This window comes from Muntiacus reevesi, chromosome 3 (genome assembly GCF_963930625.1).
Source record: "Muntiacus reevesi chromosome 3, mMunRee1.1, whole genome shotgun sequence".
NCBI lineage: Eukaryota > Metazoa > Chordata > Mammalia > Artiodactyla > Cervidae > Muntiacus > Muntiacus reevesi.
The window spans coordinates 218430278-218455900 of NC_089251.1; the positions used below are offsets into that span (position 1 = coordinate 218430278).

Sequence of the window (25623 nt, forward strand, 5' to 3'; positions counted from 1 at the left end):
TATAAATGTTAAGATCTACTCTCTTAGTAATTTACAGTGTTAACTATAGTCACCATGCTGTATATTCGATCCCCAGAACTTATTCATCTTATAACTGAAAATTTGTACACTTTTAACAAATTTATTCCCATTAGCTCAGTCCTTGGTAACCACCCTGTGTCCATGAGTTAGACTTTCAGACTCTGCATGTATCTGAGATCAAGAAGAATTTGTCTTACCCTACCTGATTTACATATATATATATACACATATTTATACATTATATATGGACTTCCCTGGTGGCTCAGTGGTAGTGAATCCGCCTGCCAAACATGAGTTTGATCTCTGGGTGAGGAAGATCCTCTGGAGAAGGAAATGGCAACCCACTCCAGTATTCTTGCCTGGGAAATCACATGGACAGAGGAGCCTGGTAGGCTACAGTCCACAGGATCATAAGTCAGATATAACTTAGCTACTAAACAAGAAAGCAACAATATTTTATATATTTTATATGTGTGTGTGTATATGTAAACATTTTCTTTATGCATTTATCCATTGATAGGTTGACAGACATGTCATTTCCATGTCTTGGCTATTGTAAATAATGCTGCAGTGAACAAGAGTGAGAATATCTATTTGAAACTGGAAAAGAGAAAGAAGAAAGCCTTTATGCCATTAATATACAGTTATTAAATCAATAGCTTATTTTTTCTGACATGCATCACCAGTGTTGTGTGCTTTTCTTCTTATTGCATTTTTGTTTACAGAAAGCTGGGAACAAACCAGAAAGTGTGGATTTGTGTGGGGCACATATTGAGTGGGCCAAGGAAAAATCAAGCAGAAAGAATGTCTTTCAGGTAAGAATGTTACATAGATTCAAATTGTTCTATTCTTTCTAAATCTTAGCTCTCCTGGGTAATCAAAACAAGACTACCTTGTTAAGATGTTTTCATGAGCTTGAGCTAGTTGTGCGGAGGTCATTGTGAAAAACTGGCTTCTCTTCCTTGTCAAATTTTGGTTGTTTGTTGCTTTTCTCTGGTGACTGGTTGCTATCTAAACACAAAATGTTTATTGTGTGGTGGTTAATTACATACCCAAAAGTCATTGACTTTTACAGTGTATTTGATAGCTGTTTGGGATTCAAACCTAGAATGCTTAGCTTACATAGATTTAGTGTAGGATTTTCAGATATAAACAAACTAAGATTCACTAATTATAATAAACTATTTGCATTCACTGCCATTCCTGCCTTCCAGTCATAAATTATATCTACCAGTGTAACTTGGGGGATGGAGAGAGCTGAACAGTTATATAAATCAGTGTTTTCATATTATATAATTTGTTTTTTTGAAAAAATATCTGATTGATAATTTCAATCAGGCTGCTTTGAATGGAAAGAACCAGATGAAATCCTTCAAAGAAAGGAAATGGGAAAACAATGTTTCATGTATGATGTTACTAAAATCCCTTTGGCAATTAATAACTTCAGATTATAGAAGTTGATCTTTTTTCTATATTTATATGACATTTAATTTACTTTTAGATCTCCAAAGTAACCCAGAACTTTATAGGTTTGTTTTAGAATTTATATCATTTAGTAAGAACTAGATCATTATAATTATTGTATTAAGTGTATTCTGAGACCATTTTAGCCCTTAAAGAAAAATCAACTCTGTTCTTAAATGCATCACTAAAATTAATGTATAGGGTCTTATAGAAGAATAGGTAGGTGACAGTTTTTATCTGATCTCTCATTGGGAAGAAGAACCTGATTTTCAGTTTGTTTTTGCATTTTTCAGATGCTTAATGAGGTCTAGCCAAATAATTTACTCATAGTAATTAAAAAAAAAAAACACACAAAAAGAGCACTTTCAAAATATTATGGAATAACTTATTTTTTCTGATTATAGTTGAATTCTGTTTAGGCGTTCGTTTTTATAGGGTAGAGTTTTTGCTTTTGTTTTTGGTTTAACCCAAAGAAGAGGAAGAAGGAAAAAAGGAAAGAAAGAAGAAAAAAAAAAAAGGGATAAAGTATAGAAAACGAAATATATTTGCCAAGAAATCAAAGAACTAAAACTGAAAGTGATTAGAAGGTGAACTTACAGAATCAAGAAGTAAAATTAAATTGTGCTTTAAAGTGAGGAATTGTAGATCAGTGGTATATTCTGTCTCCCAATTTCTTGCTTCTTAAATTCTGCTATAAATGAGAAAATTTGGTGTTATAATCCTAGCCTCTATGACAACCTAGATAATTAGTATGGCTAGTTCTGAACTGGATAAGGTGAATTAAGGGGTTTAGTTTTATTATGTGTTGTTAGTTTAGCATCCTAATTACCAGTGTTGTAAAATAAAGATGTTAAAATTTGATATTGACATAATTCTTGGATAATAGAAACAAACTCTCAGAGTTGAATTAAGGAAGACTTTTTCAGTTTCTTCTGTTAACCTTATAAAGAGTTATATTAGCTCACAAATGAGGATAATAATCAAATATGAATGATGTGTACAGGCTGTGAATATAGAAGAAAAATATTCAAGTATAATTTTACACAGCTATGAATGTAATATGTACAGATATATATTTAAACCACCTATTTTGATAATATGCATCATCCTAACCTTTTCTGAGTGTGACTAGCTACCTCTGTTATAATATTTTACTCATTTTTCATATTTCTGAATGTAGATACTCCCAGAAATATTTAAACTATTCTCATTTTATTAGTTTTCCAGAGGTGAAAATCTTACCAGCTAGTTTTGTTTGTAACGTACCTGAGTAGCTCATGGGACTTCAGTTTTCTTAATCTAGGTTGCCAGTTTTTGTCTTGTACCCTTTAGTTTAGAAAAACAAGAGGTGATGATAAGGATGTTGTGAATAATAAAACTAAAGAAAGATTAAGATTTCATTTCCTGCTTCATTCTTTTTAGGGTGAATCATGTGGTTTTCTTGTCATGCTGAAATCTTTTCATCACCTAAACACATAAGCTTAGGTAGAATTTACTAATTCCTATCCACAGTGGCAACCCATGAAAGTAAGTCTTTTGAGAGGAACAATATAAATAGCTTTTATAGTTGTTAATGAAAAAACATCAGAAAGGATTTGCCAGAGAGCTAAATCTAGATGACTTGCATCAATATTTGATTAGGTACATTAGTTGGTATAACTCTCAAATGATCAGAATAAACATGATTATATCTCAAAAACATGGTACTATGGTATTGTTGAGTATGTGAGTGTGTGTGTACAAGGGTTTCATTACCTACAGAATAATGAAGCATTTCTTCCTGGCTGAAAAAGACCATCACAGCTTTAGCTGATTTGCTACATCAGAAATAGCTTTAGAATTCCAAGTTTGAATTAGGCATGGTGTTCAATCTCAGTCTATGAATTATAGATTAGAGATAGCTAATGACTATTGAGATTTTTGGTTCAAGAAAAATCAAAGAAGAGCAAAATTAGAAATAATTTAAAATTTGAAATCTGTCGTGAAAAAGTTGATGGATTAGCAATTATATGCCACATAATTACGATGTCTCTAGAGAAGATGAACTTAAAATGAAGAGGAAAGCAAACAAAAAATTACATGCCTGAGATATGCTTGAAAGACTCAAAAGCAAATATTTGTGACACAAAGAAAGGATGGATTTCATCTGTTTCCTTCGTATATGTCATTTGGACATTTGAGTTGTTCATTTCTTTCTTTGTATTAAAAGGCAGATTTTTTTCATAGTCTTATTAAAAACTCTTGGTATAGATTCATTCTTATTTGACTGGTACATGATAGCGTGACTGTGATAGCATTAATTAATTAGATTTTGTATTCAGCTACTCTTAGTAAATCAGAATGATGCTCACTGGCTGAGTTGAAGAACATCTGCCTATTTTATAATAGAACAGTTTTTCCTAATTGACCTTAATAATAAATAACATATTTTAAAAATTATTAACAGCTTCTATTATAAAGCATACCTAGACAAATCACAATGTGTTTAAAAAGTATAATTGTATGTAGATGTATGCATATATGATGCATATGTCAATGTGTAAATCCACATCTAATAGCTTGACATTAGGAAATAGTGTGATTCTTCCCATACACTTGTTCTTCCCACACACTAACACTGAAAAACGTATTGCACTTATTAAAAAAAAAAGGTCATACATATTCTAAACTAAAGTAGTAAATGTTCATTGCTGCTAACTTTTGTTCAATTCTTCGTTTAGCATAATTGTCAAGGACTGTCACAAGTCTGATGTAGCTTGAGAAAGCATTTAGCAACCGAATGATTTGAAATGAACTGTGGTACAAGTTTTCTTAGTTAACTTAAGAGCAACACTAGGTCTTCATCAGGGAAAGAATGAATAAAAAGATTTATGTTCAAATCACATGTTTTAAACATTCCTGCTAAGTGCTAGTTTGCTCTTTGGTGTTTAGCCTGAAATTTAAAGCACTGAGGATTAAAAGGATTACAACATAATCTTAAATAATCCTAAATGTCATTTACAGAGAGGGAGTTGTAATAACTAAATAAAACCATGTGAAAGGATGGCAGTGTTGTCAGGCAGCATCTGTAACATGAGCGGTGCTTCTGTCACCTTCCTCTCTTTCCTCACGGGTACATCAAGCATATGCACAAAGCTTTTTAACAGGACAGTCAGTTGAGAAAATGGTTGCAAAACAATTTATAATAATAAGTAATTTTTAAACTTCTGATATCTTCTTGTTTCAAAGTAGAAGGAAAATCTTCACTCAGATTTCCTTCCTTCTTTTGAACATAAGGCTCTCTGAGCTAAAGATTTTTAAAAGTCTGGGGGAAAGGAGTTCACGGTGTGTCTCAAATAAATAGATAATATGCCTCTAAAACATTCCCAACCTCTAAGGAGCTACCCCTTGTTAGATATATGATGGTCCCAAGTATTATAATTAATCCCATGCCTTTTAATTCACTACTAGAATATTCTTTAATCCTGTCATGTAAATTAATTTTGCCTCCCCCAAGAATATACAAAGGTAGAGACTATATCCTATACTGCTTTTTTCAACCATGAGACTGGGTATACCTTTTAAGCAATGCTATGGTTACCATTAAGGCTAAAATTGAATTTTTAATAAAAATACAAAATTCACTGTTATAATTTTTTTTAAGAAATTGTGTCCACTATTATAGGCTCTGCAATCCAAGATGATTTCTGAGTGTCAACTCCAGTCACTTTTTAAAATGAGGGTAAAAAATAGGAAATATACTATCTGTTTTCTTGGTCCTTTTCATTACATCAGTAGGTGATTACTCATTTGAAATAATTAAACATTTTATTGGAGCTAGAAGTGACTAGGTCTCAGTTTTTCTGAGTTTCCTTTCAAATAAAATTAAAAATAAATGCACCCATAAACATGCAACAGGCTCATCTACACATTACATGTTTAAATAAGATATTTTTAATCTTAAAGAATTATTACTGATTAAAACTTTATCAATTGCCTGTTTTTAAGGCAGAAAACATTAAATGACTCAAGATGAGAGTCTGTCCCCCCCTCCCCCACCAGTTTATAACCTCAACAAAAATCATGACCAAATTTCTTGGATCTGAGATTCTTTTATAATGTATAAAAATATCTCAAGGGAGCAGGTTCTGTCCCTAGAAGTAAATCTCGGAATAGATTTATCATTAGTTGTATTTCTTTTGTGACTTTGGATGGAGTCTTCTGGCTATAATGTATATTCAACATATTCATGTAATATTGTCCATGGATATGCTTTACATTTAGACATAATTTGATTGCTCTTCCTGATCTGAATATGTCTTAGCTTAAAATCTTTAAGTACTACTTAAGTTTATTAATGCAAAGATAATTTAATAACATCTTGGAAAATGTCATTTTAAGCCAAAAGGAAAACTACTGGTATTTTGCTTTTATCCATTTCCTTCTGTTAAAAGTGATGGTTTAAAATAAATCTGAGCTTTTACCAATTTTCTCTTTCATTTTTCAATGCTTGTAGTTAGACTAAATGCAAAAGGATGATTCTTCACATTCATATATGCATTAGATTTCGAGTAAAGCTGGTTTCACTTTAGAGAATTACTCACAGTATCTTAAAAGGCATGGCATTAAAAATAAACCAGAGTAAGAGCAGCCTTAATGTCTCATACATTTTTTTCCCCTTTCTTGCTTGTCCCCAATCATTTTATCTACCTATTAGATATTCATCCATCATTCAGAAGGTGCAGGGGAGAGAACACAGGCATCTAGGGACGTGTGTTCCAGTTTGGGCAATTTCAGCTCTAACTTTCTGTAGAACCCACGGTAGGATCCCTCCTCCAGTTTACAGCTTGTCACACCGAAGAAATGAGAGAGAAACTTTAACTCACCTGCCTCCCGTCTGTGTTAAGGTTAAAATGAAGCAGTCCTGTATTTGAAAGCAACTTCAGAAGATTGATTTTTAAGATAAATAAGACTGGGTTGTATTCACCATCTAACCACATCATCTCACAGTGCATTAACAGTTCCAGATGTGGATTTGGGAAGAATATGGGCAGGAGAGGTAGGTCTCTATGAAATACAATCCAGAGTCTGCTCCACACGTATTCTCTGTACTGCCTTTTGAACTTAACCAAGAGACGAAGGTGAAATGTACCGTTGAAAATCTCTTCATTCATTATCTAAAAATATGCGTTCTCAAACTGAAATTATTTTTAGTATCTTAGTCTATAAACAAATAGTATAATTAATGTAATATTTAATCAATGCAAGTTATTTAATTAATGTCATATCCCAGTTAACACTTTAAGAAAAGCATTTTTTGCCTGGAAAGCCTCTACCAAGTTACTGAGAGCATCTCGCAAAAGGGAACTTAGAAACAAGTGCAACAACTATGCCCCCAAATAAGAGACAATAGTAAATCTTTTTATTCTCCTGATGAGATACCAGGACATTTTTTTTTTCTGATTGAAGGGGAAGGTAGAATTATTTTTATGATTTTAACTTCATTTTTACCAGTGGGATTGCACAGAAGAATCTTGATGAATGCAATGAGATAATTTTTCATAAATGGAGACTTGATTTAAGAGTATTAGCATATAGGAGTGTATAAATTTCACTGCAAAGGAGAGAGTCTGGAGGCAGGAAATAAAGATTGCAAGACCTCAAAGTGAGACTCAAAGAGTAAGTTAACAATCTGACTGATGAAAAAAGAAATAGAAACAAGTCCATGGATGGCAAGTAAATCCCTCAAATGAAAAACTCTATTTGTTCAGTCCATGTTACTTGAGAATCACTGTCTTTTTTTTTTTTCTGATTCATCTTTTCAGAAATAATAAATATGTCTGGAAAAAAACAGGTATAATCTGAAGTATAGAGTTAAAATACTAATAGTGTGAGTGCATCATCAAAGAAAATAATAGGAAGCTTATGTTGACTGGTTATGCCATAAGGCTTGGTAGTCTAAGACATGGACTCATTTGCACAGCTTCTCTGTTATGCTGTCAGAAGGCACAATACCATCACACTTTCTTCATTTGTTTTTAAACTATCATCAGAGTAGAATGCTACTGGTTGAGAGTAAAGATTGACAAACAGCCACACTAGTAACTTTCAGTCCCAAATCAGCCAAGAGAACCAAGATTTTAAGTTTCCAAAATAAAATAAAATTAGTCAAAATTTAAAAAAAAATGTCAGTGTGGCTTCTTAGACTTCTAATGTTTTAGCAAAAGGATAGGTGTGTGTTACCTAAGGGGCCGGCTCCATCTGCATTAAAGACAAGAGTTGTCCATTTGGAATAAATTCTAGAGTTTAGTTTGACACCAAGCTAAATGCAACATGCTGTTCTTCATTTGTTGACGTCATGATTTACATCCTCTCCTCTTATGAAACGTGCTCTGTTTCTTGATGTTTAGGTTGAACTGGTGTGTTGGTCACTGAGCCTTGCATGGGCTAACAGTGCAGTTCCCCATGATCACAGAACCAGAGAGCGGCTAGCTGAGTTACATGGAAACAGAGTTAGGATTTCATGACACCCACCTGAGCAAAAGCCACCACTGCCAATGAGGGATTTCATGGTATCAGAGCAGAATCATCAAGCGTTACTGTTTTTCCACTTGTAATTTTCACCTTGTTAAGTACAAAAGATTACATTGATGCTAGCAAGACAACATTCAAACCAACTGATTCCCTTTTCATATCTGTTTCAAAGTTTTAATTTTTTATTTTAAAGGAGAGAAGCCATATTTATTTCATGATGAATATGTCTTTTTTTTTTTTTTTTAAGCAAGCAGACTTCTTCCAAAAGAAGGAAGAGTTTAATCCCTAAAGTTGGTACATAATACTTGGGGCCAGTAGATGGTATCGTATTTTATAGCTTGTCCATAAGAATGACACAGGGTGAAATAAAATTGAGTGTTTTTGGATAGTATAGGATCACTGGCAGATAAATAGTTGATGTCATTCAATTTTTTTAGAAACATAAGATAATGAGGCTGGATCTGAAGGCAAGAGAATATATATTCACAGCATTTATATACCATAAGCCACTGAGCAAGAGAAAAATCTGGGCAGTGGTGAGCAGAACTCTCAAACCTCAGAGCAGTATTTAAAGCAATATAAGAAAATAACAGCAAGCATCCATAAACAAAGGTTTGAAATGTACACAAGGACAAAAAATAGCCTTGGTTAAAATGAAAAGAAATTGCCAGTGTTCATACAGAACTGGAGAAGCCACTTGTAGAATCTATGCAGCCTCTTAATATATTAGGTAAATACACTACTAAAAATTTAGTAGAAAACAAATATTCAAAAGTGAAGCTGTGAACACTGCATGACAGTTAAAGATTCTCGGTATTTAAAGAAGAGAGGAGGCTGCTCTTTTATCTTAACAAAACAGGATGTTGAGAGATGACCTAAGTGAAAGGATGAAGTGAAACGCCTGAAGCCTGGGAGGAATCAGGAAGGAAGCTGTTTAAACTGTTTTCAGATAACAGATCAGTGTGCGGTGATTTGACCAGGGAAGGGGTATCCACTTTTAAGGAAGGATTAGATGAATTTCTTTTTTAGCAGAAAGCTTGGCCTTCATCCCACCAGTTTGCCTAACATTTTATTTCCAGCACTAGGAGAAATTCTAGTCTGACTTCCTTGGTGAACATGTGCAAACCAAAAAAATTTACAGTGGGAAAATTAACAAATGGTGCACACAGCTCAGAAAGGGAAACACTGATATTGAGGATTCTCTTCCCAAGTAATATAGACCTTGATAATTTGGGGGGATTTTTAAAAACTTGAATTTGAACAATGCTTCGTTTTTCTCACACCCATGATCATGTAGAATACAAGTTTCTGGTATTTGAGATCTGTGATAGATTTGAAATCAAATCATGCAAAGGGAGGTTTCGAGTACGCTCTTTTGATGTGTAGGATGTACTGATGAGGGTGGCAGGAAATTATGTGAAACCCTTCTCTTTTGACAGCTACACTGGAACATTTACAACCACAGATGTTATTTGTCCATCAGAAAGGAAAATATTTGTTTCAAGCCACAGGCATTTTCTACCACGACATCGAAATGAAATTCGACAGCACTTTAATGTTTAATGTGTAAGAAAATAAATATTTTGGGGGGCTGTAATTCTAGAAAGAAAATAAATCCCACAAAACATAACTAGTGACATAAAAAAAATGGCTGGCCTCATTACGAACAAATCTTTTACTAAAGTAAGGATTGTTCTATTATTAACATAGAAAATCTTAGATGGACTACACAGAATGCTGCATTATTCATAAAAGCATTGCTGCCATCTGGTGGCGAGTTGGCGTTTCAACACTAACTTTGCTGATTTCATTTGGCTGGGTGCTCTGGCGAGGCGTTTAGTGGAGGGCTCGCTTTATGGAATATTTAAAATACAAACCTGAAATACCATGGCCCAGATGCCATTCATCTGATGGCAGTCCTTTCTCTGTCTCGTCATGGGATGGAGGGTTCAGGGGAGTCAATGACATACTTGTGTGATTTTTATCCTGAACATGAAAGTGTATTTTCCATGACTTACGTAAGGATGTTACTCTTGGCTGTTATTGACTGATGAATTTTATCAACACTCATTTCTGTTAGAAAATAAATATGTAGTCAAATATTAGGAAGATTTATTGAATCTAAATATATACTGTATTGCTTAAATAAGAATGTATGTGAGATACTGTAATCCCTCTTTTGGATCCAAACATGAATTTTTTTTGTTACCACTCACTGAGTTTGATTTTGGAAATAACATAATTTACAGTGTCAAAAGAGAGAAAAAGAGAGAAATGTGTAGGGCTTCATAAAATTCAAGATTTCTTCCCAGTCATTCGATTGTTATATTGAATAAATCTTATTAATTGTTAATGACTCAGAGACTTATGAAGTCATCTTTCTTCATGAATTTACAAATTAAATGACAAATACTCAGCTCATGCTACACTTTTTAAATAAGAAATAGTATAGTTAAAATGTAATTTAAGAAATTTTGGTGGTTCTTGAGCATCAGTGCATTAACACATATTTAATCAGAAGCAATGAGATTATCTTTGCAACTTCAGTGTATGTTCTAAGTTTCTAATAACTGTAGAAGCCCTCATTGTATGCAATGAGACTCCTGATCAATAAAGTGGATATTTATATAGATCACAAGTCTTTGAAGACTATAGGAAATAATGAGTTAAAATTATTCCAGGAGGAAAGTTGAAATTCAATCTTGAATTCTCAGGGATGATATTTAATAGTTAATGCTCAATTTTTACCAGATATTTGCCTACATCTTTAAACCACCTTATAATTTAGTAAAAGTCAGGTAACAAAACGCCATTGCACTAACTTGGGAGAATCATAATATCAAATGCATATCATCCTTTCCAAAAAAATAAAAACGTGTAAATGCCTATTTTTAAAATAAGACTGTGGAATTTATTTTTAAATTCTTGGTTAAGATTTTCACTCTGTGAATGCATACTTGATATTACCCTTGATAATACCTACTTTTGCCACTTAAAATGTTTTCTTCCTCAAAATATTTAATTTGACTCATGGAAGAACATTGCTTATTTTCCCTGGGAAGATTGATTACTCAATTCCCTATCCCTCCTCTGTCTGTATTTAGGAATAGGTTGTGAAAAAGAACAATAAAGCCTTACAAAGAAAGTAAAAATGATAATGATCATGTCCCAGTCTCTTCCATCCACAAGTATAAAATTTCAAGTAAATTATTTTCCTAATTATTTTGGATACAACCTATATTTGTTTCTAATGGTTCCGTAATAGAGATAGTAGTTACGGTCAGGATGCTCCAGGTTGTAGTCATAAGTTGCTAATGTTTGTTTCAATAACATTTGCCTTTGGCAGCTTTTATAGCTGCTTAACACTAAATCCCCATATAACCAGGAGAATCATTCAAAACTGTAATGAATGATGTCACCTTAAATCCTTTAGTATATAATTGCTAGATGTTACATTTTATAGTAGGGCATTTGATGGTGTATTTGTTTATGCTGAATTTTATGACTGAGACAGCTGTATCTCAGTGGAGGAATGGTCCATTCCTTTCATAGAAAGCTAGGTTGGAATTCTCTTTAAGCAAATAGTTTGGCCATATATGCCCTCTGATTAAGGCTGGGCTCCCCATCAAAGCAAAATTAGAGATTAGGAATTGCGTTGCAGCTAGTTTATTTGGGAGATAATCCCAGAAATCCAGAATTCAAAACTAGCAAGAGTGAAACAGAATAGGATGAAAAAAACTACAAGGGACGTTACTGAGTTGGTCAAAGTGGCTAGAATATATGTCACAGTTTTCACCCAAGGATTAACAGGATGGTGCATTTGTTCATCAGCTTTTCATCCCTTTGGATTAGGATGGAATAGTATCTTTCAATCTTTTTAACTTTCAGACTGAATGTGTATATTTGTGTACCAAGAAGACTCTTTCTAGTGTCCTACTCCATATACTAGAGAATATCTGTGGCAGGAAGTAAAAGATACATGGCATATGCTTGAGGTAGGATGTAGTCAGGACAAAGGGACCTGAAGCCCTCACAGAACTGTTTACACCCGCTGCAGCTGGTGTCACAGCTCAAGCCAAGAGGACGTGAGGTGGGACAAAGAAGGATGTGATGCAGTTCCCCTCTTTAAATACTCAAAGTGACTTGGACCTCAAGTTAACCAAGATGGTGGCTGGCCTCAGTTTGTAAAAAAGAGCCAATAAAAAAGTTATTGTAGAATAAGTTACACTCCTCTACCACTACTGTGTCTGAGGCCATATTTGATGTTCATCGTCTATCTCTTCTGCCACTCATCCTAGATGTCCCTCACCTTCAGTCGTGACAGATTTGAGCTCTTAGTTTTTTGACATTTCCAGGCTTTGTTTGCTGCAGTGGACCGTCCACTGCTCTCACCAGGCACAGAAGCACCAGTACACATCTCAATGAATTCCCTGGGTTCCTGAATCATTTCTCCGACTCCCATTGTACAGAAGCAACCTTACCTTCTCATCAATAATAGGGCCCATTATCCTGATGAGTATAACAGCTATTTTCTGTGCCTGTTGGTCCCCTGCTTGAGTATCCAAACTTAAACAGCAGTAAGCATAGCTTTAAGTTCAGTGATTCCATTACTGCTGCTGCTGCTGCTAAGTCACTTCAGTCGTGTCCGACTCTGTGCGACCCCATAGACAGCCCACCAAGCTTCCCTGTCCCTGGGATTCTCCAGGCAAGAACACTGGAGTGGGTTGCCATTTCCTTCTCCAGTGCAGGAAAGTGAAAAAGTCAAAAACAAACTCATCCCCTATCCCAAGAACAAGAATTTTTCATCTAGCCAAGCCAAGTTGCAAAAGTCCGAAACATCAGTGCTGCAAATGGATTTCTACAGGAGCTGCTCCTGCTTCTGTCTCTTGATCCTTAGACTCATACATTCTAGGTCTTATGGACACTATAAAATGTATCAGATATTGATTCAGTGTATATGTACAGCATCTTAGAATACAACTCCCTAACCAGGGTCTTCCCAAGCTACCACCTTAACTGAGATTTTATGAAGTAATTCCGTTATTTTATTAGGTTGATTGCTTCCGAATAGTATGTTGTTTAGTAAGAACAGTGGATCTTGAGGATCCACTTTCGAAGGAAGTGCTCTGATATTGTCAGTTTGCTATCAGGTGTCTGGGTATCTCCTTGAAGGGTTCAGTTGTACTTTTGCTGCTGGAAGCCTGCGCCGACCAGCAGTGATAGGAGTTATGTCAGTCTTGGTGAGAGGGAGCCATAGCTTGGGGTCTGGGCATGGTCTCAGTTTTTGCTACCATGGCCCCTCCATTCAAGAGTGTATTATACAAGCTCTAAGTGGCTAAAGACAGAGGTTGTGTGAAAGTTGTTAGTCGCTCAGTCACGTCTGACTCTTTGAGACCCCATGGACTGTAGCCCTCCAGGATCCTCTGTCCCTGAGATTCTCCAGGCAAGAATACTGGAGCAGGTTGCCATTCCCTTCTTCAGGGGATCTTCCCAACCCAGGGAACAAAACCAGGTTCCCCACATTGCAGGCAGATTCTTCACCCTCTGAACCACTAGGGAAGCCCAAAGATAGAGTTAGATGACTTCAACTGATACACTTACGCTGTGGTGGATGTGAAGGTATTTTTTTTTTTTTAATATTATTTTATTAGTTGGAGGCCAATCACTTCACAACATTTCAGTGGGTTTTGTCATACATTGATATGAATCAGCCATGGAGTTACACGTATTCCCCATCCCGATCCCTCCTCCCACCTCCCTCCCCACCCGACTCCTCAGGGTCCTCCCAGTGCACCAGGCCCGAGCACCTGACTCATGTATCCCACCTGGGCTGGTGGTCCGTTTCACCATAGATAGTATACATGCTGTTCTTTCAAAACATCCCTTCATTTGAATCAGTTCTAATGAGATGGATGAAACTGGAGCCCATTATACAGAGTGAAGTAAGTCAGAAAGATAAAGATCATTACAGTATACTAACACATATATACGGAATTTAGATAGATGGTGGCGATAACCCTATATGCAAAACAGAAAAAGAGACACAGAAATACAGAACAGACTTTTGAACTCTGGGGGAGAACGTGACGGTGGGATGTTTTGGATGTGAAGGTATTAAGTTGAACCCAATGATCTTCATGGCCTGTGTCCACTCCCATAAGTCTGCTGACTTCTTTATCTTCAGTCTTCCAGACTGTTTCCTTCCAGGCCTCTGGCTGGCAAGCAAAACCATCCTTTACTTTTTATGAATCCGTCTATGTGCTTGCCCCAGACTACCCTGCTCTCTACAGAGTTAACCATGCAAGTTCACTTCTCATATTTCTCCCCATGGGAAGATATCTTCTCAGCACTGGCCTATAGCATCACCCAAGGCTAGGGCTGCGGTGCAGCTGCAGTCCCTATTTTTGATGTCCAACAATGTACTGAAGTGACCTATTTGGGAATCAGGCTGGAGTGTTTTCATCCTTCATCAGCTGGCATTTAAGAACTTCCATGAGGCCATAGGTGCAAACTCAGGGAGAAGCACTAGCCCAACAGTGACAGATGTCATGTCTGTCACTGATATGTCTGACAGATATCATGAGCCATGTGTTCTTTGCATTTTTAATGTAATTTACTTAGGCCCTATGGACCTGATTGGACCAAATTCTAAATATAGCATTTCCATTCATGGATTGTTGCCCAAGATTATTAGTCAATGAATTTTACAATACCCAGCCCATCTTGAGAAGGTAAAGTCAAGTCGCCACTTGATATCCTGTGATCAGGTGCTTCGTCTTTTTCTGACCCAGTGATAGGCCAGGAATTACTTTTAGTTGGTGAGAATATCTTTACTGAAGGTGACAAAACCTTCCTCCACAACCCTGGGGTCATTGTTATGAGGCTTTTATTATAATCTGTCACAAATTCCACAGAAGCATTATACCATAATTTTTTATTGAATTTTCTGAGTCATACGATTCTAGAGTCAAAGAACTTGCACCAATGATTATCATTTCAAGTCACTAAGCTTTGGGTTAGTTTGTTACAGAGCAGTAGCTAATTGATACAAATAATATGTCTACAAATAAAATTCAATGACCTGATTTCTATGAGAAAAAAATAATATATTTGAAAGTAAAATCCAACCAGTATAAAAGGCCTTTGGATAGGTTGTAAAACCCCAGTTCATGGTGTCAGATTCTAATAATTAACAAGTGCTAGTTCCTTACACTCCAGTGCTCTTGCCTGGAGAATCCCAGGGACGGGGGAGCCTGGTGGGCTGCCGTCTATGGGGTCGCACAGACTCGGACACGACTGGAGCGGCTTAGCAGCAGCGGCAGTTCCTTACCAGGTTGTAGAGAAAATGCAGGTAGTGGCATTTCGTCTGGTTGTGTGTCTTTTCTATTACTCACTTTGTTTATGAAATAGCTGCCTAACAAAGTTAACTTCCAGGAAAGATGCCAGGTTACACAGAACCATACCAGAGCCTTAGAATCACTTTGGGCTCTCACCCAATGTTTTCGCAACATCAGGTGGAGACAACACAGTTTGGCTTGAAAAATTACAAGGGAAAAAAATCAGAGCATATGCTCATGGGACAGTATGTTCAGAGTCTTCAAGAGAGTATCTTTCTTGGCCTCTTAAAAATCAGAGAATATTGTGTATCTATGCCATTTAAAAAAAAAAATAGTCTGGACCAACAGGACCCAGGGTTGTAAGAGGTCATTGATAGGCCAGTAACTATAGAGGTTCTAACCCAGAATTTGAGCTATAAGACATAGAGCAGATAGAACTACAGTTGGACAGTCTAAATATAGCTGAAAAGTCTTGGCACTTCAAGAGTTTCTGAGAGAAAGAAAAGAAATTTGATTTCTGTGCCTCTGATGGAAAAGCTTGCAGATGACCTAGGAAAATTATATTTGTCATATTTATATTGCAGATAGTATTTTTTAATTTGTTCCTAAAAGTTGAAAATGACCTTCCGTGTTAAAGGACCATTAGTTAGGATAAAGCATGAAGTCCATATGGACTTTGCATTTTGGAATTAAATATTCTAGCTACTCCTTTAATTTTGAAAAATGTACACATAAAAAATGCTATTATTTTTCCTGAGAATTTTTACAAGATATTCTGAGTCAGAAAGTATTTATTTGTGTAATGTAAACATGTGATTCCCAGATCTGCCTTTATCAATATTAAGTTTTTAGTTTTATTTTTTCTTCCCAAAATATGCAAATAAGAAGATTTAATTAATTTATGTCTTTTTTCCCTACCTAATTAAACCCAAAGATAAGCATGGTATATTCAATGTTAAAGCTACATGATACTGAGTTCTCTGTCTTTTATTAAAAATTTATTTGAATTCCTTAATTCAATTAAATTTTAGATTTTCAGTAGTTTATTATTTCTAAATCTGTGTTAAGTTAACTTCAGGGACAAACACTGATGAAAAACAGGGAATAAAGTTATTCAGTTACATCAAAGTCTAGGTTTTAAACAATTTTTTGGTAGTTATTTTAGAAATTGTGTGTTCAGTTACTAACTTTTCATAGTACTAAGCGGAACTCCAGAATCTTGGAAAAAGTCAGTTTACAGAAATGTCTAATTTATGTTTAAGAAATTGAATAATGGTCAACTATTTCCCATTTATTCCTATCATATCATTTGTTTCACAGTTTGTTTTCAATAATGTCCCCACACAAAATAAAATCCCATTTTGATAATAGGTATTACTTTATCTTCTAAAGTCAAGCAAAATTATTTTTTTCCAGTGTAACACAAATCAAGTCAAGGTGAAAATTTTAGTAACTTGAGAAAGTAGCTGAGTTATTTCTCAAACACAAGCTCTAAGAAAGTGAACTAATATTTAGGTTATGTAGAGTGGTTACTTGCTATTGGTGAGTAAGTAACAATTCTACTAATTTTGCTGAAACTCCAGAGAGGGTGAACTAATTGAGGTTTTGTAATTGACCTTGTAAGTAGCTAAATTGCTTATGCCATGATTTGAGAATGATATTCATATTTATTGTTTTCACTTAGCATATGAATCTGCTAAATTTACTTATTAAGGGTAAATGTTTCTGTATTTTCTACTTTTGATGTTTCTAGGGGCAGAGAAATGTCACAGGGATCACTTCTTAAATTAGCATTTGTGTAGCATTTCCATTGTACCAACAAAATCCTTATCTTACTTTTTTTCCATAAACTTTGCTTAATATTCACTCATGTTTCCAAAGAAATAGAATATATATCATAATTAATGAAGAAAATATTAACAGAATAACACAAAGGACAAAATGTCATCAGGGATTTGATTTACATACTTCCATTTATGGCCCCTCTCTCAACCAAAATAGGCTTTTGGAACATATGTCTGTTGCTCAGCTCTATACTGTCTTAATTCTGGGTACCAGGTTGAAGAAATAGCCTCTATCTGGAACAGATATGTCAGGCTGCATGCTGGCATTTAAGCTCCTTCTCAGAAGTAGCATATGTCAGGTTTGTCTTCATCTCATGGGACTAAAGAAGTCAGGGGGCCAGGAGAACACACATGTATAATCCGCCCATGGGCAGGAGCACTGCAGGAGATGCACCAGTATAAGTGGAAGCTAAAAACAGAGCCTACCACATCCCTTCACAACTAAATATTCAAACCACTTGGCCTAACCTGCTCAATCTAAAGAGTGGTTGTTGCTGTTTAAATGGAGTTAAATTTCACCAAGCCATTCTAGAGATAAAAAGCATTTAACATAATTGATTGCATACTTGTAATTGATGGTGACATAGTGACTTATTTAAAAGAATCATTGTCTCTTTGATAGTATGAAACTAGAGTTCAAGTTATTCGACAACATATGACAACCTGCATATCAATTCATATCCATTTTAACATTCATTCAAAAGTGTTGAGAATATAGAAAATGTGTATCAATAATCATTTAATTTCAAGTCAGATGTGTGAATTATAGAAGCTGAAGGTCACAGAATTCAGAGTGTAATAAGTAGTTTATGAGGGTGACAAAAGTGAGGTAAGAATTGGAAAGTGCATTTAGCAATTGAACCATGTTAATGGATTTATTCTTTTTTTCCAATGGTAAATGAATATATGTCTAACATCATCAAATAAGTTTGTCTTCTCATCATAGATATTTATAGACCATCTTTAAATATCCTGAGTGCATATATAATGTGCTTGATTTTATTGGTCTCTCAGGAAGTACTTTACTAAAAAACTACACTGTAGAGCACTTTTGCTGTTGAAATGACAATTACATTCTAGAATACAAATATTTGATGTAAGAAAATATGATTCTTTTCTATCAAGTTTTATGAATTATATTCTTTTGAAGTGTATTCTAGGGAGATAATATTAGATGGGATGGAAGACAAAATGAGGGTCCTTAATGTAAATTGTTCAATAGCAAAGGAACACATTTTGCTTGAGAAAAAAAACATTTGTATTTTCAGAATGAGGCATAAGCCTCATTTTTAATACTCTAGATTTGTTACAAGAAGTAAAAACTACTTTAATTTTAGCAAAAGTACCAACTAATGTCAGTGAAAAATGAATGCAATTCAACTTTATGTATGTAGCTATCATGGCAAAGTAATTTTATAGAGTATAGCTATTAGTTTTTTTTTTTTCCTTGGAAGGCATTGGTTTAAGTCCTGCGTTTCAAATGTAGAGCATATTGGTATAAAATGAAAAAAAAAGGCCCTCAAACAAAAGTCCCAGTAAACCAAATTGCAATTAGCTGCCACTCCTGGGAAATATTCTAGTATATGTGCTGGCACTTGAAAAATTTACACCTTCTGAGAAAAGGCAGGAAAATTCTGTCAAACAATTAAGCTGATTGGAATTCCCAAGAATGTGAAAAAACAAAATGACTCTTATGTTAAAAAAGAACGGCAAATTGTTGTGTATAATGCCATGAACTGGAATAGAAAAAAATAAAAGATTTTTGTACCTTGTATACATCAGTATTTCTTTTTCTTTAGCACAATTGTAATGCAAGTGAGTTAAAAATTTTCAGTACTGATTTATCTTTTTAAAAACTACACATTCTAGACTTGAAAATGTAATTAATTAAATAACCTCTAAAACAGCAATAAAATGACACATTTGCTCTTAATATTTTTGGATAAATGAGTTGATTGTTAAATCTTTGGGTAAGTATACATTTGGCAACCAGTTAGTAAAGATAAAATATGGATATGTTACCTTCAAATAATGTAGAAGATACCGAGAAGAGAACAAATAATTCAGACTAAGGATAAAATAGAAATTGACTCTTAAAAGATTAAACTAGAATCAACTCTGATAATATGAATTGAAAGAAAATTATCAAGCAAAATGAAATGCATAAAGAAATACCTTTCCTAAGTAAATATGCTTCAAAGAGTTGTAAAACAAATAGAATACATTAGGTTCTCAAGGAAATAAAATAAGGGTATAGGTTTGGTAGACCTTTAAGAAAGAGAAAATACCATGGCCTACCTGTTTCCTATGCCAAATATTCCTATGACTTTTAAAAAGTCAAACTATTTTTAAATATTTATCATTTTTACTAGTTTTTTGTTCACACTGAAAAACATCAAGAGGAAAATTACTCAAAACAAAATTATTCTCGTTGACTGATACAGTAACTATGTGTTCAGACTGTGTGCTAGCAATCCTGTGGGACTGCCTGTTATTTTGGTGTGTGTACAAATCCCATTATGTTCGAGCATCAATACTTTAAAAAAAAAAAAAAACTTTTTATTTTGTATTAGGGTATGTTGTGATAGTTCCCAGTGAACAGCAAAGGGAATCAGCTGTATATATACACACATGTATCCATTCTCCCTCTGAACTCCCCTCCCATCCAGGCTGCCATATAACATTGACCAGAGTTCCATGTTAAAATGACAGCAAAAAAAACTGTTCACAATTAGGTGTGAATGTTATCTTAATAATTTACAAGCACATCTCTAGTAAAATATTAATTGATCTTACATATTCTTCACCAACTACAAAACTTATATTTCACTTTCATTTTGCTCAAGTTGTTTTCACCCTAAATTGCTCAAGATGTTTTCACCTACTCAGAAGTTTTCACCTTAAATAGACATTTCTGGTTTGCTTTGGATGTGATTTCTGTACATTTATGCTTTAAAATAAAATCCTTTTTCCCACACTGAGATCAGCAGCTTCTCATTTGTATTGCCCATTTCTGAAAGGATTTCAGTATTTTTTTTCACATTTAGCTATCTGAGCCATTGGTGATATTTAATTTGTTCATAATTTACTTTGGTGTATAGTGTAATGTGACCCAAGTAGTCAGGCATTCAGTACCATTTTGTGAATAATGTATCATTCTCTATGGTCTTATGCCGCTCATATTTTTATTATATATTATCTTCTCTTTTTAATAAGTATATTTCAGATATCAATTTCTTTGACATTGCACCCGATATTACTGTCTTCACTATAGTAACCATATAATTTATTCTAATTACTGGAAGATCAAATCTTCTGGTCAGCTTTTCTTTTTTCAAAACCGTCTTGATATTGCTGTATTATCTACAGGCTGTTAGTATAATATGAAAACAATCTGATCTTTCTTCTTTGTACATAACCTGGGTTACATGCCTATTTATATCTTTATTCTAGAAAATTTTAAAAAAATCTTATTTTTTCTGTTAACTTACTAGTCACATTCAATATTTTAATGCATATTCAAAAAATTTGAATTTGCAGAGATTGTCTTTTAAAATTGTATGTCACTGATGATCACATTAAGGTGTTTTTTCATCTTCTGTACATCTACCTTTCTGTTAAATGACACCTCTCTATTTTTCATATGTATCATGTTTACCTCAAAATTTCTCCCTCTTGGTCTCTTTCCTCTGTTTTAGAAATGGCAGAATTTTTCTTCTTCACTGTTAATTTTTTCTTTTAATTTTTGTAATATAAATTCAGCTATTTTCTGCCTCTAATAAATATTTTAATTCTTATATAATTCTGATATTTTATATATATATATATAATTCTGATATATATATATATATATATATATATAAAATTCTGATATAATGCCTTGTTTTCTTACATTTTCCACATAAATACACATCTCACTGTATGTACGCCTGAATCAAATCTTCTTTTTCTGGCCATATAAATTCTAAGTTTTCTTTTATTGCTACACAGGTATGTGCTCCAGGTTCTGGCTTCTATAATGAAGCTCCCCTCTCCCCACAGATACTTTTTCTCTGTATCTTTTAAGCGTTTCACTCTTCTAGTTTGTAGACTCTTACAGAAGCTAAGTGTTCATATATTTTTCTACAGTATTTTACACCTTCAATTCTGAGTACTGACAAACTCTCAACTTAAAGTTGAGGCAACTTAGTTTGTCAAATATTCTTTTCTATTGTATCTACTGCTAATAAGGAGATGGATATATTCATGAGAATTTAAAAACAGCCTTTAGTTCTTCTTTTTACTTGAATGTGGACATGCATCTGTAATTCTCTGGAAGAATAAACCACTTCTTGGGTTTCTTTAATCAGTAACTATTGTTAATTTGCTCACATAGTACAATTTATCCTCTTCCTGTCTGGACCCATTGCCTCCTTAGATACTGATGGAGTCAGGGGGAGGCAGTGGGGTGGGACAGGATGTGAGTGGTCCCGGGAGCCTCAGCAAACAGCTGTCTTCCAGCAGACCCAAGGTTGTGGTCACAACACTGCATGGGCAATGCAGGCCAAATTGTATTAGGAAAAAAGAGGTAGCAGCAATTTTCTTAACAGCCAGACTCTTTTTCATTCTGTATTATTCAGCTCAAAAGGCATGGCAAGGCATTCACTGCCAGTCTCAATTCAGATGATCTGTAAAGTATTTAAGCAATATTATTAACAATCTGTGAGATCACTACTCTATATTCTCAATTCCCAGTCCTACTAGAACTTGATTTCATTGGTATTTTCATGAATGTTTCAGTAGAAAAGTATTAATCATATATGTATTTAACCACTTGGTCAGTCCAGATTCTTCCTTTTAATAGATTCTGAACTTTTAAAATTTAAATTCAATCATGTTAAATGGAATTTTTTCTTTGTTTTTTACATTGTGGTTTTGGGATCTTGTTTTTGGCAATGCGTTGTTGATGTTGATTGTTTTTATTTCATGTGTTCAAATACTTCCTCTGCATTTTTACTTGTGTATCATTTCATTGTTTTTGTGTGTCTTTTAAACTGGATATTTTAAAGATTCAGTTAAAGGAACAACTTACACTGATTTGTCTACATAATCACTTTATTTTATTCGTCAACCTGTGTTTTTTCCTTAAATTTCTACTTAAAATATCGCTAAACCGATATCTTTGTCTTTAAGTTGCTAATATCCAGAAATGAAGGTAACTAGGCTTGGATACCTTTTTCAGTAAAACAAATGGTAAAGTAGGTAAAAGTAAGACAACATATCGTAACAGAATCTGATACATATTTTTGAATAATTTGCTGGTGATATTTTGTTGTAATTACTAATAACTGCTTTATTTTACAATATAAAATGTTTATATTAATTTCTAGTTCTTAATAATATCATATTTAAAAACCACTTATTAATTAGATGAAAGATATTTCAAGTAAAAAATCATGACCCATATTCTTAAGTAGCATATCGTATGACATTTTACAAAAGATTAATTATTTAAAATGTAGGTTAGTATTTATCTGCATAATTTTTTTAAGATTTCATAACTCTCTTCTAATCTTAGTTACCTTTAACTCATAATCATTTCTAAGTATTTCACTTCCATATTTCATTCTTATAAATGTAATTATTAGTAATTTCCTCTTATTTGTTGCTAACTTATTTTCTAGTAATTTCAAGGAGCCTAGAACAAAGTATGGCTCATAGTAGGAGTTCAAATGTTTTTAATGAATAAATATATTTTGTATTTTTTTCTGTAATTTCAGCAACTCTTACAGTGCATGTTACTGAGAAACAACCTGTAACACAAATAAGTTTTCTGGAAAAATAAAGTTCTGTCTCTCTCTTTTTTTCATTGTCGCTAGCCATTTTATTATGGTCACTATTCAACCTTTAATTTCAGATTTTATGTAAAATGTTCTTTCTGTTACCTGTGTCAGTTGAATGAACACTTTACCTCATTAAGTACTCTGTTGTTTGAAAATAAATTAATTAATTCTGTAACACACAACTTTTCAGCCTAGAGGAAAAGTTGCCAGTGTATCTCTCTAAACCTTTTTATCTGTAACTAAATTATCTGAGTCCTGCCTGGCTTCAAAGTCCTCAATTTTAGGCATATAAAGCTGTTTTTAATAACTAGTTTGTTTTCATAGAGAAGAAAAAAAGTCCAAAGTACAACATTAATTTTCATTGTTGCATTAGAACTAGCTTTTCTCTGGTCTTCTCATCTGTACTTCATTAAGTCACATTATGTGGTATAATGTTGCAAGTTTGAAAATGCAGAAACAGTTCAAGAAATTGATTCTATTTGTTCTTTCTGTTCAATAGACCTTTGATCTGAAATGTTCAGTGGTGCCTGGCTGTTCCATGCAAGCCTCTTTGAAACCATTGTTCGCATTGTAATAGCCTTGTTATCAGGTTGTGTGAATTAATTCCATCACATTAGCAGGAGGAAGTTATACTCACAGTACAGTCTAATAACCGTTTCATGTTACTGGCCAATTGATTGGGTAACAAGACGGCATACCACGTTTATAATTCAGTTGTGTTGCAAGGTGGTCCTAATTTCAGAATTTCAAAATGACAATAATAATTTTTGATTTCCCCAGGACACCTTGCCTAACTGGTTTTGGGAACCTAACCGTGCATAACTGAAAAATGTCACAACGAAGCAGGCCACCAGTCCTAGTAAATTTCCTGAATCAAGAGAAAACATACACCAAAACACCCTTCAGCACAATGAAACAACCACCCACAGACAAAAGCAGAAACCACCCACAAACTGAAGGGCTGATGGTCTAGAGGCGGGGTGTAAACGAGGAGAAATATCATGGTTCTTCAGGCAGTGAAAGTGAAAGTTTCTTGCTGCTGCTGCTGCTAAGTCGCTTCAGTTGTGTCGGACTCTGTGCGATCCCATAGACGGCAGCCCACCAGGCTCCCCCGTCCCTGGGATTCTCCAGGCAAGAACACTGGAGTGGGTTGCCATTTCCTTCTCCAATGCATGAAAGTGAAAAGTGAAAATGAAGTAGCTCAGTCATGTCCGACTCTTCGTGACCCCATGGACCGCAGCCTACCAGGCTCCTCTGTCCATGGGATTTTCCAGGCAAGAGTACTGGAGTGGGTTGCCATTCCCTTCTCCAGGGGATCTTCCCAACCCAGGGATCGATCTTTACCATCTGAGCCACCAGGTACTGTCCAACCTTGTACTGACTTCAACTGCTAGAGTTGAAGAGATCCCAGGAACTCTGCCTGTCCACCGCTGACTTCACCATCACTGAACTGTGGATGATATAATCAGCAAGGGAATGGAATAATATATAATGTTGATGTTTCCATCACAAAGTGCTGACCTTGGCGATGGTGAAATGCAGTTATACAATTAATTTGAAAACAGTAATTTAGAAACTGTTTAAATCGACATATTAACAAAATAATTATTGGATGAATAGATTTCATTTCTCTGCTTGATTAGGTTTGTGTATGTGAAAACAGGCTCATTTATTTATTTACTTACTTCCTTTTATCAGAAGATCCAGTGAGCACATTTTCCCTAAGCTTCTAGCTCATCACTCACTCACTCATTCTAGTTCTTCAGATCATCAGCCCCAGAGCAGTGACCAAATTAGTTCCCCCATTCATTTGTCTAAGGCACCTTCCAGGTCTACTCTTCTCTGATGCACAATTTCTTGGATATAGCTGTCTTCTAACAAACCAAATTGTTTGTGGCCAAACTCTTTTGGTAATAATTGTTATTGTTAGTCACTCAGTCATGTCCCATTCTTTGCAACCCCATGGACTGTAGCCTGCCAGGCTCCTCTGTCCATGGTATTCACCAGGCAAGAATACTAGAGTGGATAGCCATTCCCTTCTCCAGGGCGTCTCCCCAACTCAGGGATTGAACCCAGATCTCCTGCATTGTAGGCAGATTCTTGACCATCTGAGACTTATAGATGAGACTTCTTTAGATAATTGATAGGCTCTTATAACATCATTGTTTCTTTACTAAACTGTTTCCTTTCCTGGCATGCCATCACATTGCTTCTTTTCCAGTCCAGCTTATGCATATCCTTTACAATAAGTTCTTACATGAAATCTCCATGTCTCAGAGATAGAGTGGACTTTTCTCACTTTTAACCTTTTATAAGTAAGGATGGCATTACAGGAGTTGATGTGATAATTAAATGAAATAACTTCGGCAGAATGGTTTCCACACCGAAAGCAAAATAAACATCAGCTATATTTATGAATACCATTTACTCAGCCCACCATTACAAATTTTATTACTTTCCTTTACCAAGAACTCGGGTGAGGGCCTAACACTCTGTTGGATAGTCCACATGTATCTTTCTACCTCTCACAGCCAACTCACCGAGTCTATAGTTTGCACTTTTTTCTAGTTAAAAATGAGGAAAAGGATTTACAGACATGTTAAGTAACTTGTCTTATTTTGT

At 34.6% G+C, this 25623-nt stretch overlaps 1 protein-coding gene across 1 annotated transcript in view; it reads left to right on the plus strand.

Moving 5' to 3' along the window:
- The window catches only part of ARHGAP15 (Rho GTPase activating protein 15), a 677158-nt gene that overhangs the window by 144540 nt on the left and 506995 nt on the right, over nt 1-25623 (plus strand). The window contains exon 6 of the mRNA XM_065927842.1: nt 747-836. Coding sequence (XP_065783914.1) covers nt 747-836 — 90 coding nt within the window. The remainder of the gene's footprint in view (nt 1-746; nt 837-25623) is intronic.